The sequence below is a fragment of the Rhinolophus sinicus genome, chromosome 16, assembly GCF_057876585.1.
Source record: "Rhinolophus sinicus isolate RSI-liver-muscle chromosome 16, RSI-T2T, whole genome shotgun sequence".
Lineage (NCBI taxonomy): Eukaryota > Metazoa > Chordata > Mammalia > Chiroptera > Rhinolophidae > Rhinolophus > Rhinolophus sinicus.
Window position 1 is genome coordinate 83,890,906 of NC_142516.1, and position 24,562 is coordinate 83,915,467.

At 43.8% G+C, this 24,562-nt stretch overlaps 2 protein-coding genes across 5 annotated transcripts in view; one reads left to right on the forward strand and one right to left on the reverse strand.

The window, feature by feature from the left end:
• Positions 1-12,857, forward strand: part of IPPK (inositol-pentakisphosphate 2-kinase) — a 49,891-nt gene extending 37,034 nt beyond the window's left edge. For all 3 annotated transcript variants that reach the window (XM_019713833.3, XM_074330166.2, XM_074330167.2), the window contains 2 exons: positions 9,096-9,175; positions 11,385-12,857. In XM_019713833.3, coding sequence (XP_019569392.2) covers positions 9,096-9,175; positions 11,385-11,610 — 306 coding nt within the window. In that variant the 3' untranslated portion in view covers positions 11,611-12,857. The remainder of the gene's footprint in view (positions 1-9,095; positions 9,176-11,384) is intronic.
• Positions 12,858-13,786: 929 nt separating this feature from the next.
• Positions 13,787-24,562, reverse strand: part of CENPP (centromere protein P) — a 229,503-nt gene continuing 218,727 nt past the window's right edge. Inside the window, exons 6-8 of one of the 2 annotated variants that reach the window (XM_019713829.3) lie at positions 15,527-15,606; positions 14,430-14,521; positions 13,787-14,085 (exon numbers count right to left, since the gene is read on the reverse strand). In XM_019713829.3, the coding sequence (XP_019569388.1) occupies positions 13,943-14,085; positions 14,430-14,521; positions 15,527-15,606 (315 nt within the window). In that variant the 3' untranslated portion in view covers positions 13,787-13,942. The remainder of the gene's footprint in view (positions 14,086-14,429; positions 14,522-15,526; positions 15,607-24,562) is intronic. The other variant, XR_012495646.2, reaches the window with a different exon arrangement.

Consider the following 24,562-nt stretch of genomic DNA (forward strand, 5'->3'; position numbering starts at 1 on the left):
ATTTCTTACGAACTTTAGAATCAGCTTGCCAATTCTAAAATCCACTGAGATTGTGGTGATCTGTAGATGGCATTAGGTAGCATGGTTTTCATGACAGTAAGTCTTCCAATTTAACATGAGAGGCTTTTCCTTTATTTAGATCTTTTTCTCGCAACAATCTTTTGTGGTTTTCAGAGCATACATTTTGTTCTTTAAGTTTATTTGTGAATGTTTTAGTCTTTTTGATGCTGTTGTAAATGGAGTTGTGTTCTGAATTCTGTTTTCAGATTGATCATTGCACATATATGTACACATATGTACACATATGTACAATTTGTTTTTGTACATTGATCTTGTCACTTGCAACCTTGCTGAATTTTTATTAGTTCTAATAGTTTTTTGGTGGATTCTTTAGGATTCTTTCTATATGAGATAATCTGTGAGTAGAGGTAATGTTCCTTTCCAATTTGGATTCCTTTTATGTCTTTTTCTTGCATAAGGGCCCTGGCTAGAACCGTTAGTACAATGTTGAATAGAAGTGGCAAGAGCAGACATCGCTGATTTGTTCCTGGTCTTACTGGGACAGTGTTCAGTCTTTTGTCATTATGTGGGTGTTAGCTGTGTGTTTTTTGTAGCTGTCCTTTATCAGGTTGAAGAAGTTCCCTTTTCCTCCTAATTTGGTGTGTGCTTTTTTTTTCATAATGATAGGGTGTTGGATTTTGTCAAATGTCTTTTCTGCACCAGTTGAGATTATCATGTGGTTTTTGTTTTTTATTTTATAGATATGGCATAGTACATTAATTTATTTTTGGATGTTAAAATCAATCTTGCATTCCTGGGATAAATTCCACTTGGTCATGCGTATAATTCTTCTTGCATGTTGCTGCGTTAAATTTATTTTGTTGAGAATTTTTGTGTCTATATTCATAAGAGATACTGGCCTGCAGTTTTCGTTTTTTATGATTTTTTTGTTTTATTTTTGGTATCAGGTAATACTGGCCTTGTCAAATGAGCTGGGAAGTAATCCAGCCTCTTTTTGTTTTTGGAAGGTCTTCAGAAGGAGTGATGTTAATTCTTCTTTAAATATTTGCTAGAATTCACTGGTGAAGCTATCTGAGTTTGGGATTTTCTTTCTAAGTAGTGTTTTGATGCCCAACTCAGTCTTTTCATTTGTCATAGGTCTAATCACATTGTCTGTTTTTCATGAGTCAGTTTTGGTAGTTTGTGTCTTTTAGGAATTTGTCCATTTCATCTAAGTTGTTTAATTTATTGGCCAATAATTGTTTCTAGTTTTTCTTCTTTTTCTGAAGCATATCCTTTAGAAGTTACATTAGTGAAAGTATTTTGGTAAATTCTGTTTATCTGGATATGTTTATTGTCCACAGTCTTAAAAGGCAGTTTTTTTCTGGGTACAAAGAAAGGGTTAAATGTTTGTTTTTCTCCTAACATTTAACCATTTTATGTAACATCATCTGACTGGATGTTGCTGCTGAGATGTCTTCTGTCAGTCTACCTGTCCTTTCTCAGGAGGTGATTTTTTTTTCCCTCTATGGCTGCTTTTAATGTCTTCTCTTTCTCTAGTTATTTGACGTTTTAGTGCAATGTGATTAGATGTGGTGTACTTTTTATTTATCCTGCTTGGTGTATGTTATGCTTTGTTGCTTTGCGGATTTATGTTTTTATCTTCAGTATGTACAAGGTTGGGCAATTTAGTTCGTGAACTTATCCTAGAAAAAGTGCTACATACCTCATTGCTGAATATCACTACGGTCACGTTCAAAGTACTCCCCTTGGGAAGCTATGTACCAACACCATCACCTAGTCAACCCTTCAAAGCAATTTTGGAACTCTTTCTGGAATGGCCGTCAGAGCTGTCATCGTATTACTCTTGAGGTCCTGAATGTCATCAAAATGTCGTCCTTTCAACATTTCCTTTATCTTTAGGTAAAGAAAGAAGTCATTGGGGGCCAGATCAGGTGAGTAGGGAGGGTGTTCCAATACAGTTATTTGTTTCCTGGCTAAAAACTCCCTCACAGACAGTGCCGTGTGAGCTGGTGCATTGTCGTGATGCAAGAGCCATGAATTGTTGGCAAAAAGTTCAGATGGTCTAAGTTTTCAGCGGAGCCTTTTCAGCACTTCCAAATAGTAAACCTCATTAAGTTGTTTGTCCAGTTGGTACAAATTCATAATGAATAATCCCTCTGATATCAAGAAAGGTTAGCAACATCATTGCAACAAGTTCGTGAACTTAATTGTCAGACCTCATATAACATTGTCATTTATTTGGATGTTGTTTGAATTTGTTACTGTTAAAGGTAATGTTGACATTCACAATTTTGTACTTCTGGATTTATTTTTGATAGATTCTGTCATATTGTCCACCTAAAAAGATTTTGCCAGTTCTCGTTCCTTCTTGCAAACATTGAGGGCCCTTGTTTCTTTCATGCCCTCAAAAACACTAGATAAGTATTACTAGTATTTAAATTTTTAATTTTCTAAACTTTTGTTTTCATTAACCATTTGTATTATGAAACATAGCACACAGCAAAGTGCACAGAAAAAAATGTACAGCTCAATGATTTGTCACAAAGCAGTCCCTTTTGGAGCTACTAGTTAGGTCCCGATATGGAGCACAGGTGGCCGACCAGAACCCCTGTTGGTTTCATGTCTAGTTATTCCTTTCCTTTCTCCCTGCAGTTAACTACTGTATTGACGTGTATCCCTACAGTCTAGATTGCTGTTTTTGAACTTTATATATGGAATCGTGTGTACAGCTCTCATGTCTTTGTGTTAGCTGCATATAACACTTAGGAGAGGTTCTCACACTACTGCAAGCATTTCCACATTTGCACTGCTTTATGGTAGATCCATTGAGCGCATCTACTACAGTTTATCCATTCTACTGTTGGTGGCCATTTGGGTTGTTCCCAGTTTGGGGCTGTTAGGAATAAAGCTTCTGTGGACATTCTTACACAGATCTGTTGGTGTACCTATGCACATGTTTCTCTTGGATACGTTCCTAGCAGTGGCATTTCTAGGCCAGTGGGCTGAGCGTATTGAGCTTTAGTAGACACTGCAGAACAGGCCTCCTGTTTCCATTCCCTACATCAGGCCAGGGGAGTTCCCGTTGCCCTACACCCTCTCTATCACTTGGTTGTGGGCCTTTTTAACTTTAGCCATTCTGGTGTGTGTGCAGTGGTGGCTCGTTGTGGTAATGAGAGTAAGCACCTTTACATAAGTTTATTGGCCATTTGCATTTTCTTTTTTGTGATGTACCTATTTAAGTCTCTTGCCCAGTGTAGGGTTGTCTGTCATTTTCTTATTGATTTGAAGGAGTTCTTTATGTATTTGGATAGAAGCCCACTGTCAGATGTATGTGCTACAGAGAGCCTGTAGCTTGCTGTTTTACCTCTTAATGGAGTCCTTCTAAGAAGGCGAATTCATACATAATTTTAAGGTAGTTTGATTTACGTCATTTTTCCTTTTAAGTCTTTATCTTTTATTTAACTTAAAGACCTACAGATATTTTAGAAACTTTATTGTTTTGCCTCTCATATTTGGTGGGTAACAATCTGCAATTGATTTTGGTATGGCATGATGTAGGACTTTATTTTATTTCCGTATGGAATTGTCCCAGAATCATAGGAATTGTACTGATCACTGTAGAGTCATAACAAGTCTTTATACCAAGTGGAACAAATCCTTCTACTTTCTTCTTCAAGAATGTCTTTCCTTTCATAAATGCCTTGGCTCTTCTTGACCTTTTGCTTGTCTACATAAATCTTAGAATCAGCTTGTTCAGTTTCACAAAGAAAAGCAACAACAAAACTTGGGATTTTGATTGGTTTTGCATTAAAATTATGCCTAAGAGTGGACATCAATATAATACTAAGCCTTCTACCATGGGTGTTTGCTACTTTTTTAGGTGTTATTTAAGATCTAATAAAAATAATTTATGATTGTCTTTAGAGAGGTCTTTTATCTTATTAGATTTATTCTCAGATAATTGCTTAACTGCATTAAATATGTGATATTGAGATGAACACGTCTTTTATTTTCTGTTAATGTGGTTAACTGTACAATTGGTATCATTTTTTATATATTATAATATTTGGTTTGTTAATATTTTGCTTAGGATTTTTTGCATATATGTGTATTTCATAATGTCTCTGTTAGGTCTTGGTATCAAGGGTATGACTGTCATAAAATATTTGAAGAGTGTTTCCTTGTTTTCTTTTCTCTGAAAGAGGTGAAGACATATTATTTCTTCCTTAAATATCTTGTAGAATCACAGGTGAAACCATCTGGGCCACAGTAGGAAAATTTTAAATTGTGATCTCAATTTCAGATTTTCTCTTTCTTCCTTTGTCAGTTTTGGAAGTCACATTTTTGTAGAAATTTTTCTGTTTTATCTAAAATTTTCAAACTTTTGGCATATTTTTGTAATATTCTTTAACTGTTTTATAAGATCTGAAGAACACCCTTTTATTCCTGACAAATGATATATGGCATTTGTTTTCTCCTCTTAATCCATCCCACCAAGACTTTATCAGGTTAGTTTTATAAAAATTAAATTGTGATCCTTTCTTACTGTATGATTTTCTATTTCGTTGATTTCTACTTTTAATTATATCCTTTTTCTTGTTTCTTTGGATAACTTGTTCTTTCTGTAACTTCTTCCTGATATGAATGTTTACATAATTAAGTTTTGGCCTTTTTTTCTAAAATGTCTACTTAAAGCTATATATTTTCCTGTATACATGGCTTTAGCTACATTCTATAGTGTTTTCAATGTCATTCAATTAAAATATGCTGTGATTACTATTAAGATTTCTCCTTTGACCCATGCAAGTATTTAAAAGAGAATTAATTACCAAATGTGGGGATTCTCATTATCTTTATTGAGTTAAAATTGCATTGTAATCAGAGAACATACTCTCTCTTGTCCATGAAAATTTTTTGTGACTTGCTTTATTGACTAATTTGTTTTGAAAAGTGCTTCTAGGTGTATGTACTTGAAAAGAAGGCATCTTCTGAAATTGTTGTGTGCAATGTTTTATATTTGCCCATTAGGTCAAATTAATTGTGTTACTCAGATCTTCTGTACTCTTACTGATTTCACTGTTTGCTTATTACATAAGAAGGATGTTTTGAAACTTTAATTATGTATTTTTCTGTTTCTTCCTATTTATTTTGAGGCTGTATTGTCAGGTGTCTTATGTTTAGAATTGTTACATTTTCCTGGTGAATTTAATTTTTCATTTTCAAGTGTCATTTATCATTTTCAGTGTTTTCATCTCTGGTAGTACTTTTTACCTTAAAGTTTCCTTTGTCTGATATTAGTGTAATTTCTCTAGATTCTTTTGGTTAAAGCTTGCATTGTATATCTTTTTTATTTTTCGTTTATTTTTAATCTTCTGTGTCTTTGTATTTAAGGTATGGTTTGGTATTCAGTCCATTCTGACATTGTGTCTTTGTTATTATCTGGACTTACGAGTATACTTGGGCTTAAACCTTTTAATTTTTCCGACCTGTTTTAGAGTTCTTTTTCTCTCTTATTGTTTCTTGGGTTTTCGTTTTACTTTAATCATTCCATTTCCCCATTCTGTTAGCTTGAACATTACAGAGTCTTTTATTTTTGTTTTAGTGGTTTATCCTAGCCATTGCGGCAAGCTGTTGACTTAACATTATTTAGTGCCTGTACTCTCTTCTGGGACAATGCGAAGTTCTGAGAGTACAGTTTACTATTACTCCTACTTATGCTGCTGTTGTTGCTGTGTATTATTTTAAAACTCAGGAAGACATTGTTACTGCTTTGTACAGTCGGTGTCCATTGCCCACTTAGTTACCTCTTGCATTGCCCTTCCCTCTGCCCTGCCTCTCTGCCCTTATATCTGAAATCATTTTGGTTTTGTCTGCAGAATGAAGAACACCATTTTATGTTCCCTTAGTGCAGGGCTGCTGGTGTTTCACTCTTAGTTTTTATTTGGTGACATGTATAAGCTTGTTCTTGAATCTGTGACTTGATTTCTTTCCTCAGTTTTGGAAAATCTTTGGCTTTAACTTTTTCAAATTTTGTTTCCGCCCAGTCCCTCTCTTCTTCTAATTACGTGTATATTAAACACATTTTCTTTATCTTCTGTCTCATGCCACTTCCTTGAAGGTTTCCAGCTGTTTTCTTTTCTATGCTTCATTTCATATATATATATATATATATATATATATATATATATATATATATATATATCAGCAGATTAGGAAAAAACTGAAGAGATTTGCTAAACTGAAATATATATATTTATTTTGGTTAAAGCTTGCATTGTATATCTTTTTTATTTTTCGTTTATTTAACCAAACCATACCTTAAATACAAAGACACAGAAGATTAAAAATAAACGAAAAATAAAAAAGATATACAATGCAAGCTTTAACCAAAATAAATATATATATTTCAGTTTAGCAAATCTCTTCAGTTTTTTCCTAATCTGCTGTTAAAACTACCTGTTGAATTCTTAATATTGATTTTTATCATTTTTAGTTCTAGAATTTCCAAACAGTTCTTTTTTTAATAAATTTTATTTATTTTTATTTATTTATTTTTATTTTTATTAGTGAATATTGGGGAAGAGTGTTTTTTCCCAGCACCCATCTGCTCCAAGTCAAGTCATTTCCAATCTAGTTGTGCTCACTGGCCCATGTGGGAATTGAACCGGCGACGTTGGTGTTATGAGTACTGTGCTCTAACCAGCTAAGCCACTAGCCACCCCCAAACGGTTCATTTTTATAATCTACAGTCTTTCTTTGAAGTCCTCCATTTTGTCTTTTATTTTTTGAACAGAGCAGCATGTGTGTCTGGCCCCTCCAATAGCTAGAGTCCATATGTATCTCTACTATTGTGTTTGTCGTTGTTTTGCTGGTTTTCATTCATATCATCTTATTTTGTGCTTATTTTTGCTTGTGTGTCAGAAATTATATGTGTACAGTTATTTCAGAAATAATTTGATGCCTAGGATGATAGCTTCTTCCAGAGAGAATTTTAGGTCTGCTTCTGCCAAGGGCCTAGGAAGCACTAGCAAGCTGAGGTCGTCTTAACTCAGTTTGGTGACTGATGTCTTTGAAATAAAGTGGCAGGTCCTGTAAGGCCTGTGGACTCTGGCTGACTTAATCTTAAGGCGCAGTATTTTGGGTACTCAGCCAAAGAGGAGGTTCATCATGGTCACTGTCCCCATGGTCCTGGAGGTTGGTTAAAAGTGTCTCTTGGCCGACTTTTCAAAATTGTCACTCCCTTTCCTGGGCAAAAATATCCAAATGTCTCTGTCTTCCCCCTGGTCTTCTTAGCTCTGCCTTTAAGCTTGTTTTCAATATTTTGTCCAGCTTTTCCTAGTTGACCTCAGCCCAATTACATAGTCCAGCATTACTCCAATTCTAACCCTTTCATTCTATGTCTGATACAAGTATAAACTTGGGGTGCCAAAAAACGTATACAAGTGGACACTTTGGTCAACGTTGCTCAATTAGTAGTTCGCTGTAATCAGAAGTGTCTGGACGCTGACGGTAACCATTTTGAGCACCTCTTGTAATTACAGAAGTCAAACATAACTTGTGTTCATCTTTTGGTATCGGTATATATTGACTATTACAATTTTAATACAGTTTTTCCTTTCTTAAAATGTGTATACATTTTTTTGGCACCCTCTGTATGTTTATAGTTTTGTCCATCTGATGAGTGAAAAATATTTCACTGTTAGAATTTGCATTTCCGTTATTACTAATAAGGTTGGGCATCTTTTCTTATCTTTATTGGCTATTTTTTGCCTTTGGTCAATTTATTTGGTCCATATCTTTTGGATACTTTTCTTTTTCCATTCTTCTCTAGCACTTTATATATTCTTATAGGTTTCAAATATTTTCTCCCACTCTTTCACAGGTTTTTTACATTTGAATTACGACTATGTCATATAAAAACATTTTAGTTTTTAGGTATTCAAATCGTTCAGTCTTTCGTGGCTTCTAGGTTTTATGTCTTGCATATTAGGACAAAATAAATATTTTAGACTTCATTTTTTTATATTTATCTCTTTAATTCTTTAGGACTGAGTTTTGCATATTTTGTGAAATATCTGATTTCTTAGCTACATGAGTAGTGGAAGGAGAGGAGCCATTTTTTCTGTCAAAAGGTTTTGCAGGCCCTGAGCAGAGCAGTCCTTAGGCCTGGAGAACACACACCTGGGGCCCCCCTAGCCCTTCCTGGACAGTCCTGTGTGTGGGAGGTAAAGCTTGGATGTTTTCTCAGCGTGGGTCCTCCTAGTTGAATGACATGTAGGGGGACGACTGAAAGGGAGACATCACACAAATGTTGGGGCCAGTGATAATGTGTAAGGCCCAGTTACTTTTTGGGAACTAGTTTATTTTTGTAAAAGTGAGAGCTATTCAATCTAAAAAAATTCAAATGATACATGAAAGTTCAAAAAAGAAGGGGAGAAGTGCTGAGCTCCTCGCTGTCTGTGACACACATGTGAGCACATACATGGCCTTACACGTCAGGCCTTGCAGACTATGCAGTGTGAGGCGACAGACCTGGTAGGGGTCATCCTGGGTCATTGTGGACCCACCTTCCTGTGCTTGGACACCACAAGCTTCAGAGCCCAGATGCCTGGGTGTGAGTCCTGTCCTGGTGTATGTGGCAGTGCAGAGCGGAATGTTGGCCTGTGTCTGTTTCCTCATCCGTAAGCCAGGACACTAGCAGTGTCTGCCTGTGGGGTCACTGTGAGGCATGAAGTGACTGAACACACAGTTCGGTGACCCCTCTGTCTGTGGCGTCATTCTAGGAGGCTGCTTGACACTCAGGCGCGTCGTGTGACCTGAGGTAGGTTTTCTTGCTCCGAGCAGGCCTTGGGGGACCACGCTGAGGTGCCGCCACGCTGAGGTGGGAGCGATGCTTGCTCAGCACGGCACAGCAGCAGCCGAAGCATCTACGCCCCTTTCCTAAGGTGACGCGGTTGCCTCACGGAAGACAAGGCCTCTTCCCTGGGCTTGGGGTCGCGGCCCATAGGCTGCTTGCAGCGAGGTCGGGGGCAGGTTGGCAGGCCCCCTCACCTCACCTGTCCCCCCCACAGGTGCAGCAGTACCGGGTCGCCATGACTGCGAAGGACTGCTCCATCATGATCGCGCTGTCCCCCTGTCTGCAGGATGCGAGGTGAGGCGCCCCCCCCCCCCCCGCTGTGTCGCATGCCATCTGTGGTCTGAAAGGGTTCCCCCACACTCAGAGCCCCAGGCAGGGTCCCTTTCATTAACCGAGGCTGACCCCAGGCTACTGACCCCGAGGCTGCCACTTACTAAGTCTTGCTCGCTAGACACTTGTTAATTGAGTCAAAAAGCCATTTATGGAGAACAGTTTTAAAACATTGTTCTGCTAACTTGAAGATTACTTTTATTTTCTAAGAAAATACTCTGAGGACTCAGAAGCACTTTGGACCCTGTAGTATGCACCCCTCTCTCTCTCAGGCAGCCCTGAGCTCCTGTCCAGGCGGCAGGGCCTGAGAGAGGCTCCTGTGGGCCTTCTCCTCCCCTCTGCCGGGCCTGAGGTGCTGGCCTCCAGCCATTTCAAAGCCTTTGCAACAGCACATGCCCGTTCTGCTTCCAGCTTGCAGCCTCTCTCCCTAGACAGCGCTGTCATCCAGTCTCCTCCCCGCTGTTTTTAGGAATTCAGACTGAACCTGGGAACCTTAGTGATGAGACGGCCGTCTCAGCGCTGATCTGCAGGGTGCAGAACCTCACACACAGTATTTGTGGAATGTTCTGCATCCTTCTGGCAAATGATCCTGGGTCAAGATGACCTTGTCACTGGCTTCCAGCCACCTGTTTTTCTGATGTTTTTGAACTACACATTCCCAGGAGTCCTGCTTCCTGGCAGGCACAGAATTGTCCATTTTCTGATGGGAGCTACGCGGGGACATTTATGAAATATAAAAAAGGTTGTTCTGTTTTGTTGGAAACTCCTGTTATCCCTGAAGAAAATGCCCCCAGTGCTTAGCTATGAGGAATCTGTTCACTGGATTAAGCTAGTGTTGGATGAGAGAAAAGCACACAGATACCGCCCTGCCTGAGGCGAGGATGCAGTTTAGCTGTGGAAACGTGAGGGGCTGGCTGAGGACCTGGGGCCCTGAGGCCCTCAGGAGACACTGACACATTGGGAGAGGAGTGGGGACACGTGTCTAAAACGTTCAGAGCCACAGGGCCACCTGTCTCGGCGCCAGGGTGGCAAAGCATTTAGGCATCAGGGGCCTCACCCTGGGCTCACAGGGGGCTGTGACCAGCCTCTGTGTGGGTTCACATAATTTTGTTGGGTGCTGGTTCTCAAGTGAGAAATTGAGGTGTCCTTTAAAATGTATAGCCCTGTTGAGGGCTGGAGACGTGGCTTGTCCCAAGCCCAGCTGCAGGGAGCTCAGGTTTTAGGCTTAGAGAGGAGACTACGAAGCAAGACTTTGATTTGCAAATGTGCTCTCTGCTGTTCAGGAGGAACTTAAGAGCCCAGCAACAAGGCCGGAATCCGTTCTTCCTGTCAGCTGTGTTTTGGAGCTAGAATTAAGCCAGAGTCTAGGCCTCAATGAGCGTCATCAGAGCAGGACTGTGTGCGGCGGCTTTCTCTCCCAGGCAGGAGCTTTTGAAGTTGGTGTGTTGTTTGATTGATTTGTTATTATAATTTCTTACTACTAGTTAAATAGTAGTGAGCATGAGGAAAGCAGGACTCCGGACTCGTCCCTGCAGCCACACTGCACTCGCCGCACGCCTGCAACCAGCCGTCTGCATGCAGACAGTTCACTGAGCACACACAGCGCCGTGGGCCGCAGCGCTCAGCACAAAACTCAGAATTAGTCTGCACGTGCTTCTAAGTACAAGCAGTTGTTCATATTTTGTTACAAGCATATGACTATTCTGATGTTTAGAGAAACCACAAAACTAAGCCCTATGGAACAAAATACAAAACTCCACAGATATGATTTGAGAAGAAAGCACGAAACCAGCTCTGTCCCCACGTGAAAAAGCAGAGAGGAGCCCAGGTCTCACAGACATGGGGAGGCGTGGACAGGAGTCTGTCTTGTCACTTTGTCCTTTTGGCTGTGAATCGCCAGACCTACTCTGTGCTTTTCCTTAGGTTGTGTAATGCCTGGCCCACGATAAAGTCACCTTTTCAGCATTCACGTATACTGCGGGGCTATGGAGAACAGCGATTTGCGTGTTGTACACAATTCTTTTCCCACCTTTCCACACTTTAAGCCCCTCCATCGGGTTGGGTGGCGGGTGTCACTGCAGAAGCTCTGAGCACAACTAGATGGGGGTGTGTGGACGCACTCTGAGTGGCGATGACAGCACCTGGGGGTCTGAAATTGCTTTTTTACTTCCAGCTCCGATCAAAGGCCCATCGTCCCGTCGTCCAGGTCCAGGTTTGCCTTCTCCGTGTCTGTGCTGGACCTCGACCTCAAGCCCTACGAGAGCATCCCTCATCAGTACAAACTGGACAGCAAGATAGTCAACTACTACTCCAAGGCTGTGCGCACCGCCGACGCCGCCAGGGTGCCCACCAAGTTCAAGGAAAGCGAAGACTGCACACTGGTTCTCCATAAGGTCTAGTGTTTCCCTGTGGTGTCTTTGAAACTTGAACATGGAATGTGAAGGGTGAAAGATAGAGCTGTTTTCTTTTGTGTTGGGTGAATTTTGCTGTGAATGTTTTTGCTTTTTAACCACTGTTCGGGTGGGACTATTTCTGGGAGACACGGAATGGAAGAGCACTAGGAACATCTCCCGGGACAAGGAATGTCACGTGAGCCCTGTGGGGGGCTATCCCGGGAGGCCGTGCTGGGTGGCCCTCCCTCCTGCCCAGGGCTCCTGTCCACTCTCTAAAGCAACAGCCTTATCGTAAGACCCGAGCGTTGGATCTCCTACCACCAGGCTCCCAGCATAGAAAACTTGAATCGTCACATACATGTTAGTTTGGACTTTTAAGAAAACATGGATACTACTGGAACTTTCCCGGCTGAGTTACTTGGTCACTTTTTTAATGAAGCCACACGTCAGCACAGGTTTGGTGGTTCCCTGCTGCAGAGCGATGGGTGTTGGTGAAGATGTCGCTTCTGAGTAGTGTGACTCGGGTCCCTCGAGAGGTGCCCGGGCCCCCCACTCTGCAAAGGCTCAGCAGGGATGGCCAGACTCAGGTCAGGGGTGACACCACTCGTTTGAGCGTTGACTTCCATTCTTTTGTTCTGTTTTTTGCTGAATGACTTTATCTCTAACTTTAGGGGAGACCAGGCGTTCTTTCCCACCTGAAATTGCTGCTGTGGAAGCTGGAAGCATCTGCGACACTGAGCTGCTGTGCTCAGGGCAGATGTCACAGCTGCTGTGTTCCTTCCAGCTCTGTGTTCCTGGCATTTTGGGGTGTTTGGGGAACCTCAGCCAGTTCTGTGAGAGCCAGATTTTTCCCGCCTCCCTGTGCCTGTTCCTCCCCTGGTCTCACTGAGACGTATGGTGTTTGCAGCCTCGAGTGGTGCTGGGCCACCTCCCTGCTGGCTGCCCAAGGCCTTGTTTCTGCACAACGCACGACTCCTGGCTGGCACCGCAGGGTCACCAAAGGTGTACCTGGCTGCTATGAAAACTGCTGGGGATCTTGGCTTCGGTTTTTTTATTCTATGGTAGGTTGTACAGATTGGTTATTTATATCATCATTTTGAAGGACTAATGAAGGCTTATTGTAACATATTATAACATTAGTGAAACCATGGAATTATATGAAAATGTTACATGAAAAATGAAACTATTTTGCTGATTGTACATTTTTGTGGGGAATTTTGCGATAACTTGAGAATTATACTTGTTTGAATCAAGCCAGCTCGTCTAGAATTTATTCTTCAGTTGTGTCCTAACATTTACTTCTTACATCTATACTCGGAGGGTCAAATAGCTACTGAAATGACACACGCTTCATCTCTGTGTGTTGGGGCCTGGGGGCTTTGGAGACTCCACATGCAGGGACATGCGTGGAGCTGCTTTCCCACGGGCAGGTCATAGGCTGGAGCGTGGGGAGGGAAGTGTTGAATTGGCTGGAGGGTGTTTCTTGTGGCTAGTCTGGGGCGGGGGTGGGGGGGGATAGGGCCCGGTCAGGCCCGCCACTGCCATGCACGGGGCTCTGGCACCCTGGCCCCTCAAGGAGGTGGGCTGGGTGGCCCCCGGGCTGTCCTGGCTGGACAATCTGAAACTTGGGGGGAGAGGAGCTAGCTGGGCACCCCTGCCAGGCAGTCTGGGTACCACCCTTTGCTGTGCACACCCCACCACAGCCTCTCCCCAGCTGGTGGTATTCGTTCCACTGATGCCATGTTGTCAGCAGCTGTAACATTTCAGTGGGTGACTGAAGTCGGTCAGCGCTGAGGACTAAGCCCTGTGCAGGGGCCGGGGTCCGAGGCCCCGTGCAATGGGCAGTAGTCTTCACTCTCACTGCCTTTTCTAAGCTCCTGTTTCACTTTTTGTACCACCATGAAGGGTGAACAGCAGAGGACATGCTGAGAGGCGCTGTGAACACTTCCAAGTGCTGCTTTCCAGTGGTTTCTGCTGGTGGTGAGGTTGGGGCACGTCTCCCAGGGCTCTGAGGCGTGTCCATGAAATGAGGCTCCAAGAGCCCCAGGTGGCGGGCGGCTGCCTCCGCCCTCAGACTGGGATTTGGGTGGGGCTGGGGGCACAGCTCTCGAGTCCAAGGACACACGCCCACTCCTGGACTGTCTCAAATATTAACTTTAAAAAAAAATACACTCCACATCACTTGTTTGGCATTTTGCATTTAAATAGCTGTATTTATTTTTCATGTCCTGACAGGTTAGTTATACTGTGGCAACTGCACAGACAACATCTTCTAAAGGTGTGTCTTCTAAGCGGAAAACAGCAAGCGTTGCCAGTCAGTGCAAGGCCAGCCCGCTGCTCACTGTGGGGACTGGCCGCCGTGCTCCGTGCAGAGCACGCTTAGCAGGCTCTCCAGAGCGGCCTCAATGCCCAGCACGCTCAGCAGGGCTCGGAAGCCGACAGCAGCAGTTTCTACGACTCCCTTCTTGTCCAGCTCCAGGGCTGTAAAGAAAACAAATTAGCTAAGAGACATCCCTGAGACCCCTCTGTCCTCACTGACTGGCCGCCCTGAAGGGACTGTTTGGGGATTGGGAGTGAAGCACTCACTCACCTGTGGGCCAAAGGCAGACAGGCCACCCCCGTGCATCCGGGCAGGAGGGTCTTGGGGCCGTAAGGCCCCCACATGTGCTTTTTGAGTGATCAGTGATAAAAACACTTTAAAAACTGATATAAAATGCACAATAATGAGATTTCAACTTCTGATTCTTGCTGTGTAAGACCAGATAACACAAGTAGGCGTGTCTGTCGGGCACGTTATCACCAGAACACCTATGGGCCCTGCCTACCTTGATGCGGCACTTTGGTGAGAAGATCCAGCTTCGGCAGAACCGTCCCTTCTTCATCTGTCTGTATCCTCCAAACGATCACTAGTTCAAACCTGAAAGGTACGATCCATGACTAAGTGCCTTAGACACCTGGTGGAGAGAGTAAACTGCGGTGGGAGGACACGGCCTGCTCTTGAAGGCGTCACCCATGGAAGAGGACGAATGGTGCGTTAGATATCACAAACAAACAGGAAAATAGAAACGAAGACGACAGGAGATACTGTCTTGTACCCACGAGCATCAGTATGACGGCACACGTGAAGTACAGACGTAGAGCAACAGGAACTTAAAATGATACAAATTGATAAACTACTTTGAAAAGAACTCGGCAGTGACAGCTGAATGTACCCTGTGATTCAGGAACTGCATTTCTAGGTGTGTGCCCAAGGGAAGCTGTGCCCCGTGTGCTGCAGACACGAACAGGAAGGGTAGAAACAGTAGGACAAGACAAGTAACCCAAGTGCTCATGCCCTGAAAAACGCAGAAACATACACATTCACCAAGCAGAGTCTAAGCACTGAAAATGAATGTGCTACAGCTCCACACACCAGAGGGGACGTGTGCAAACTGATTTATTATGAAAAGCCAAGCCCCAGAAGCCTACGTAACTATGGCACCATCTTCTGGCGCTCGTGTGCCATCACCACGCCCACCACATCAGGTACTCTCTCCACATGCAGGCGGCTGAAAGGCCCAGACGAGCGCTCGTTGCCGCTAAACTTCTCTGAAATAAGTTGATCTGAACGCTCCACCTCTTCCTGGACTCCCCTCTCTGGTCCCCAAAGGACCCCTGCAGTGAGACCAGCAATGGCTGTGCAGACATTTACTGTCCCGACATTCCCCTGCTCCCTCCCTCAGCGAGGCCCCCCTCCTGCTTTCCTGCCATTGGCTGCATATCTGTTATTACTCCATAGACATTTCTTAAGATGTCACTTAGGTAGTTTACATTTGTCCTCTATTCATAATCCCCATTTTTAACAGGAAACAACGCTCTGATTGCTGGGGAGGGACTTGGCTGGCAGGGACAGTCCCGGGTCCAACAGGGCATCTGCACTCACCCGGGCTGGCTGGTGCTCTGGACACGCATGTAGCTGGCAGAGGCCCCCTCCGGGAGGTGCACGGCCTCTGGGTACTTCTCCTGTGGGGAAAAAAACGGTCACAGAGGAAGTGACTGAGAAGCAGCGAACCTTCCTAACGTGTCGCTCACATTCCTGGAAGTCTCAGTTTCGACGTGCCAGTCACTTGTCCAGCACACGGCATTGTGGCACCCTGGCCATGGCCATCCACACTCATGTGCTCACTGGTGCTGCCATTCTAGAGCTTTCCATGGCCACATGGCCTCCAGGCTGCCGCACTGTCAACTCCCCAGTATTGGCATGTTACAGAATAACTTCCTTCTGATTTCACCAGCTTATCCACCCAAGTCCTGAAGCCCATGCCCATCCTGCCTCCTTGGTCCCCTCCAACCTGAGGCCGCTCCTTGTCTGTCCTTGAGGCCAGTCGTGCTGTGGAGTGTCCCTGTGGCCAGAGTCCAACTGACTCACAAAGGTGAGGCCCAGATGACAGGTAATACTGTCTGCCAGTTTCTCGCTGTAAAGCAGCTGCTTTTCTCTAGAGCTTTAGCAATTAGCCTGAAGTCTTTCAGACTGAGTCCTGCGGGCTGGCCCCCCACAGTGGACACCCCCAGCACATCCATCTCACCCTGGCCACCGAATGGCCCTGGCATGCATGCCAGTAACAGAGGGCAGACGGTGCCCACTCTCCTGTCAAACTGTCTGTCTCCCCCGTTGATCTGGGTAATGAGTTTGGGGAAAGGCAGCTTCATGACGAGCTCCTGCACCATTTTAGAGTCAAAAGCATTCTGTCTGAAACAGAGAAATGAAGTGGAATTTCACAAATTTCTAGGTAGGGCTGGTTTTCCCCATGTAGGATAATCAAGGAATCTTTAGGGTGTCAGACCTGACACCTGAGTTTAGACTTGGCCTTCAGGTCATTGGAACAACAACAAAGCCTTGCGGGAATCTGAACAGAACGTTCACAGTGGGTAGAGGAACGAGCGACCCCATCTTATCGGTTGTTGGAAAAACGTCAGTCTGTTTTTGTGAGAACAGATCGCAGGGCTGGGTGACAGGACAGACACCATTAAAGTAAGCTGCAGAGTGAGATTTCGAGTTCCTAGGATCAGTTTTTGAGACACGTTTCTTTCGTTGTTGTCACAGCCCTGATGCAGAAACAGCACGTAGGCCGATGCTTAACTCAGACTCAGGCTCGCGTGTTCCAAACCCAAACCCAAACCCATGTAACCACTGGCCCCTCCAGGCCCCATAGCAGGACAGTGAGGTTCTGCTTCATCTGAGAAACGCTCCCTCTAGAAGCCAGTCATAGAACCTCCCAAGATGGGACCCAGGGCAGAGCCTGTGGGCTTCAGAGGACAGGCCTCCTTGAGGCCACAGGCTTCCATTTGGTGGAGTGAACTCAGCTCTGTCAAATGAGGACTCGTGGCTACAAAATGGGTCATAGCTTTCAAAGGGTTAACCCACATATCAGTGAGCCTGTTCCCAGCATGAGAGTCCAGCGCTCTCAGACCTGTGTGTGAAAGATGCTGGCTGACGGGGCAAGAACGCGTCCAAACCCCAAGCTGTTCCGGCCAAATGCTGGGCGGGGGGGGAGGAGGATGCTGGCTTAAGCTTAAGCTTACAGACGACGTCTCATTTCACAGCAACAGTTTTTATTTGAAAATGTATACCTTAGGGTTTCAAATGGAAAGTGCTGGCTGAGTTTTAAACCTCAAGCTTCTCTATATTAGTAACAACTGTGTAAGGAATAGCGAGAGAAGACTCAGGAATGCAGCGGCGTGTGGTCTGGGCCTGGTCCAGCGCGAGGCCCGAGGGGGCACAAGGCTGCAGCCCAGCCTTCAAGTGGCCCTCACAGACTCTCCAGGCCTTGTGAGCCACAGGAGGACTTACAGATTGGAAGCTTCCACGAAAAAATAAACTACTCCGTTCAGGTTTTCTTTTAAAAAACAAACACCAAAAGTAGAAATGCTGACATTAGGAAGAGGTCAAGGCATTCAGTCTGTTTCTAGAGAGCTTTGAAGGGATGTATGGAAAGTTTCCTTTTACACAAATTAACAATATTGCCCCGTTTGTTCAGTTTCATTCATTTCCCTGCTGACCTCACATATGTTCAGAGCACAACACAGACGGGAAGAAAGCTGATGAGCACCCTGGGGAGACAACGTGAAGAGCAGAGACTCGCCACTGTAACTGCTTAGAAATACACACTGGGTCTCATCAATGGAAGGGAACGGGTGGCTTGGAGAGAGAAGACAGAAAGTTGTGAAAAATGATACAACTCTAAATGTGAAATGGGCTTGAGCATAAGATTAGCATATTTCAACAGCCACTGAAAGTTTTATGTTACTGTATTAGACAGCAGAATCACCAAGAAAGGGTTAAGATGGCTGTCACTGCTAAGAAGGAGATCTGGCCAATATGGTTTAGAATAATTTCCATGAAAAAGCTACCCCAAAAAAGGTTATTTGTAAAATTATCAGCCTGATCTGAAAAGCACCTCTGATATTTCACATTCTGCCCCCAATAAACCAAGGCCCAGGTCTAGGACCTAAAGGAAGTGAACAGGAGGGAGGCCTGTGCGTTCGCCATGTCTGGGAAGCCATGGTGCAGCTCTGTGACACGGGCTCTGCACAGGCGGCCCGGCTTCCCCAGGTAGCTTGTCGTGAGCGGCAACTTCATGGCTGTTTATTCAGCTGCCTGCCATATGGCTGGGGTTTGCACGCAGGACTCCCTGGTGTTTATAACAGGAAAATGGTGGCTGGAGAATGTTGGCAATTTAATATGCAGCCCCAGTAGTATGCCTGAGACTCACTGCTGTTGGAATGGCTGCTGTATGCTGGTCCCAACAGAATACATTTTTAAACAGAGCTTTAGGGCAAACCAGCCTCGTATGCATTATCAATTGTACCAGCCCAGATGGGAAACCTTGAATCCTGAGTATAAATGTACCCTGGAGTGTCCACAGAAAAGTAATTGCGGTTTTTGCAATTATTTTTAACCTTTTAAACCACAATTACTTTTGTACCAACCTAATAATTCTATTTGACTTTAGTGTTTTCCCAAAGATTCAGTGATTTTGTTTTTTGAAAATTGGGATATAATTTACATAACAAAATTCACTCCTTTAAAGTGTATAATTCAGTGGGTTTCAGTGTATTCGTAAGGTTCTATAATTATCAATATCAACCCCTTTCTAAAGCCAGGCGTTTTCATCACCCTGTAAAGAAACTCTGTACCCTTCAGCTACTGCCCCTGAACCCCCTCAGCACGCCCTCATCCCCACCCAGCCATAAACAACCACTAATCTACTTCTGTCTCGACAGACCTCCCTGTTCCAGGCATTTCATACAAATGGAATCAGTCATACAATGTGGCCTTGGTGACTGGCCTCTCCAAGTGTGTTTTCAGGGCTCACCCGCGTGTCAGCGCTTCATGCCCCTGCTGAAGACTTCCCATCCCACTGCGTGGGCATGCTGATGTATTTGTCTGTTCATCGGCCAGGCGGCACTCAGGTTGTCTCTACTTTGTGGCTGTCGGGAATAACACTGCGATGAATATTTGTATACAGTTTTTCATGTGGACAGGTTTCCATTTCTCTTGGTTATATACCGAGGAGTGGAACTGCTGGTCATCTAACTCTACATAACCACTTGAGGAACTGCCAAACTGCCCTAATTCCTTCCGCAGTGTTAGAGGGTTCTGATTTCTCCACATCCTGGCCAACACCTCTTATTTTCCTTTTTTTTTTTTTAAATTCTAGCCATCCTAGTAGGTGTTTGGCAGTATCTCATTGTAGTTTTGATTTGCATTTTCCTGATGGCCAGTGATGTTGCTCACTGTTACGTGCAGACGAGTGTTGACCATTTGTACACGTTTGGAGAGATGTCTGTTCAGATCCTTTGCCTGTTTTTTAACAAGGTTATTTTCCTGTTTATTATTGAGTTGTAATAGTTCTTTATATATTCTAGATACAAACCACTTGTCAGATACAGGGTTTCCTAAAATGCTCTTCCATTCTGTAGAGTGTCTTTTTACTTCCTTAATGGTGTCACTTGTATAAAGTTTTTAATTTTGATGAAGACCAATTTATCTATTTTTGTTCTTTTATCACTTGTGCTTTTGGAATCACAGGTAAAAAATGCAATCCAAAAGTCACAGACATTTACACCTATTTTCTTCTAAGAGTTTTGTATTTTTAGGTTTTAAAATTGGGTCTTTGATCCATTTTGAGTTAATTTTTGTATATGGTATGAGGTAGAGGTCCAACTTCATTCTTTTGCCTGTAAATATCCAATTGTTCAAGCATCAGCTGTTGAAAACACTGTTCCTTCCCCATTTATCTTGGCTCCAGTCACATTGTAATAACATTTTGTATCTTGAAGACAGCCTGGTCAAGAGATATGTGAGATAAGTGAGATCAACTGTGGGACAAAAACTCATCCCAGACTTCTCAACAAATGGTGCTGGGGACAATTTACTTAAGATGGATCATAAATATAAATGTAAGAGTTAAAATTACAAAAGTTCTGAAGGAAAACATAGGAGAAAAATCTTTGTAATCCTGGGTTAGCCAAAGATCTTTCAGATACAAAACGAACAGCAGGATCCATAAGAGAAAAATAAACTGGGTAATTGAAAAATTCATTTTCTCATAATTAGAAACTACTGCTTTTCTTTTTTTGAACAAGGAGAGTTTTGTGAGCCCTCAGCAAAACATGCTGCAGAGGGTCAGCAGTATTTTACATACAGATGTAAATACTTTGATGCTTTAGAAATTTCAAGTTGTCTTGTGCTTTTTTTTTGTTTTTTACAATATTTATATAAGAGTAGTACAGTAAAGCTAAAGTCGTTTCTATCATGATAGTTTTTCTAAGGTTTTTATTAAAATGTAGCTAACATACAATATTATATTAGTGTCAGGTATACACAAGAGTTATCCAACATTTATATACCTAAGGAAGTGATCACCATGATAACTCCAGAAACCATCTGACACCGTACCACGCTATCACAATATTATTGACTCTATTCTCCATGCTGTACATTACATCCCCATGACTTAACTTGTTTTATACCTGGAAATTTGGACCTCTTATTCTCCTTCACTCCCCCCACCCCTTTTTAAAACTTTTCTGTTACAGTTGACCTTCAATATTATTTTATATTAATTTTAGATGTACAGCATAGTGGTCAGAAATTTATATAATTTAAGCAGTGATCCCTCTGACTAGTCTAGTACTCACCTGGCACTATACATACTTATTACCATACTATTGACTATATTCCATATGTTTTATGTTACATCCTCATGACTATTTTGGAACTACCAATTTGTACTTCTTAATCCCTTCCCCCTTTTCACCCATTCCCACCCCCTCCCATCTGGCAACCATCAAAATATTCTCTGTATCTATGAGATTGTTTCTGTTTTGTTTGTTCATTTTGTTCTTCAGATTCCACATATAAACGAAATCTCATTGCATCTGTCTTTGTCTGACATACTCCACTCAGCACAATACTCTCCAGGTCCATCCATACCACCGCAGATGGCAAGAACCCCTCCCTTCCATGGCCGAGCAATATTCCATTGTATTTATGTACCATCTCCTCTTTATCCATTCATCCATCGAAAGGCACACAGGCTGCCTCCATATCCTGGTCATTGTAAACAATGCTGCAAAGAACATATGGATGCACACGTCCCCTAGAAGCAGCGTTTTGGGTTTCTTCAGATAAATATCCAGAAGTGTGATTACTGGGCCCTTCGTTGTCGCGTTATAGATTTTGTTTTAAAGTCTATTTTGTCTGGTATAAGTATTACTACCCCAGCTTTTTAGTTTGTTTCCATTTTCATGAAACATCTTTTTCTATCCCTTTACTTTCAGTCTGTATGTGTCTGTAGATCTGAAGTGAGTCTCTTGTAGGCAGCATACTTGAATGTAAGGGTTTTAGTTTTTTACCCATTCAGCTCAGCCATCTTTTGGTTGCAGCATTAATCCATTTAACATTTAAAGTAATTGTTACTGCCATTTTATTATTCATATTTTTGAGGGTGTTTTTGTTTTTGCCTTAAAGAAGTCCCTCTAAGATTCTTTGTAATACTAGTTTGGTGGTGATGAACTCCTTTAGCTTTTTCTTGTCTGGGAAGCTCTTTATCTGTCCTTCGATTCTAAACCATAGATTTGCTGAGTAGAGTAATATTGGTTGTAGGTCCTTGCTTTTCACTTGGAATATTTCATGCAATCCCTTCTGGCCATATATAACTATGTATGTTGAGATATCAGCTGCCAGTCTTATGGGAGCGCTTTTGTAGGTAACTGCTTTTCTCATGCTGCTTTTAAGATCCTCTCTTTGTCTTTAACCTTTGCCGTTTTAATTATGATGTATTTTGGTGTTGGCCTCTTTGGGTTCATCTTGTTTGGGACTCTGCACTTCCTGGGCTTATATATCTATTTCCTTCACCAGGTTAGGGAAGTGTTCAGTCATTATTTCTTCAAATAGGTTTTCAATTCCTTGCTTTCTCTCTTCTCCTTCTGATACCCCCATAATGTGAGTATTGTTATGCTTAGTGTTGTCCTGGAGGCCCCTTAAATTGTCCTCATTTTTGTGGATTCTTTTTTCTTTTTGACGTTCTGGTTGGGTGTTTTCTGCTACCTTGCCTTCTAAATCAGTGATTCGATCTTTTGCTTCATCTAGTCTGGTGATTCCTTCTAGTGTATTCTTCATTTCTGTTTTTGTATTCTTTATTTCTGACTGGTACTTGTTTATGTTTCCTATCTCCATTTTTATGTTTCCTATCTCTTTGTTGAAGTTCTCCCTGAGATCACCGAGCATCCTTATAACCAGTGTTTGCACTCTGCATCTAGTAGATTGCTTTTCTCCATTCTGTTTAGTTCTTTTTTGGGAGCTTTGTTATTTGAGACCTGTTTCTTTGTCTCCCCATTTTGGCTGTCTCCCTGTGTTTGTTTCTATGTATTAGGTAGGGCTGCTATGTCTCCTGGTCTTAGTAGAGTGGTCTTCGGTAGTAGGTGTCCTGTGGGGTCCAGTGATGCAGCCTTCCTGGTCACCAGAGCTGTGCACTCCAGGTGTGTCCTTGGTGTGGGTTATGTGTGCCCTCCTCTTATAATTGAGCCTTTGTTGCTGTTTGCACATCAATGGGAGGGACTGACCCTCAGGCTGATTGGTTGAGAGGACTGGCTGTGATTATAGTGGAGGAGCTGTTGTGCAGGGTCTGACCCTATGGAGCAGGGTTCACTTTAGCAGGGCTCTGGTGCACACCCAAAGTCTACCCTTTGGGTGTATCGTTCTTGTAGGTGGTCAGGTGATGTTTGGCTTGGTCTGAAGCTGGCCACTGCAGGCCAAGTTCAACGGCAGCCTGTGCCCTGCCCTGGGCCACCTGGCAGTAGCCACAAAGCAATCTGCAGATCGCTGCCACCAGCATTCTGGAGGAAGTGCCCAGTGTGGGGCAGGAGGCCAGGAAGGCCCAGGGAGGAAAGAGTGCAATGAACTTGTGGCTCCGTCTGGGGTGCTGGGACAAGGGTGTTAGTGAGGTACGGGGCCTTGTGAGGCTTCGGGTGGGTGAAAAGAACCCAAGGTGAGGAGTGGGACTCAGGTACAGGCAGTTCCTCAGGAGATCCTGTTGCCAGGAGAAGCAGGGAACCAGGAGCTGACAGCTGGCACTGGGTGCTTGCTGACTGGAATGACCAGGAGAGGAGGGAGGAGGAGGCCACTCTCAGATCATCACAGGGACAGGCTGGCTGGGCAGCGGCGGGGCAACAGAGATGTTCAGTTGTAGACTGAGCACACGAAAGGGAGGCCATCCCCAAGTCCCGTTTAAATTTAAATCTAAATCAGCCCGCACTCAATGATGGGCAACACCTGATGCCAATCACAGTTCTCCAACTCACCCAAGAAAACAGTACCTGCTGGCCAGCCCTGTCCTGTGTCTGCGTGGGCCTCCTTAATGTTCTAGAACACTCCCTCTTGGTTAGAGTGATCCCTGCTTGTGAGGCACTGGATTCCCACAATCCATGCACTATCTCCCTTGAATAAAGGATATCAAACTCAGGACTAAATCATATTGTCATTGACTCAGCACCTGGCCTCCAAGGAGTAGGTGCAGGAAGAGGGGAAAAGTGCCCACAGCAGCTCGAGGCGGCGGCCCAGGTGGGGGTCCACATGACACAGACTGATGATTTCCTGGGTTCCAGGAAGGATACGTGTGCATCTCAGAGGGCGGGCTGTCAACCAGAGCACCCCAAATTCTGTGACAAGTGTTCCAGTCCTTCCCAGCGTCAAGCCTACAAACATTTATGACATCCACAATAGGAAGAACAGTGATCTGCTCTCATTTTGAAAAAGAAACTGACACGTTAAGTGGCTCCTCTGTGCCAGATGTGGGTGCAGTTTCTTTCCACCATATTATGTCTGTCTGATCACCATGATAATCATGCTCTTACGTATAGTGCCAGGGGCTCCAGGTCTGTGGCCACTCTGCCTGGGTGGGACTTGTCACCTCCCTGCAGGCTCACCTATAACCATGACACTCACTCAGTGGGCATTCCTTCAAATAGGGCCATCCTTCTGCTTTACCCAAACCTGAGCAGCCCAAGCAGAAAATGCCCCTCTGGAGTCCCCAGCTCCCTCCTGCCCTCCACAGCCCCATGCCCTCGTCTGCCCCGTCCCAGGTCTCGGCAGGTTGCAGAGTGCAGGCCTCTCAGGCTGTGGACAGGCCTGTATGCTTCTGACACCTCCCGATGTCATGTTGGGAGTGTAATGGAAGTGCTGCTACGCCCGTGCCCAAAGTCACCCTTTTCCCTCTGTAACTGCTGTTTTCTGGGCATATCCTGAGACCAGACCACTGCCTTGCTCCTCGTTGGACATCCGCTCACCACATGAAGTCTGCCAAAGGGTGACTGTCTGTCTCCCTCACTCCTTCCACATCAACTGGTCACTTTCCACCTGAAGACTGAGTTCTCCTTCTCCCCTATTTATTTTAGATTGGCACTGACTCATACA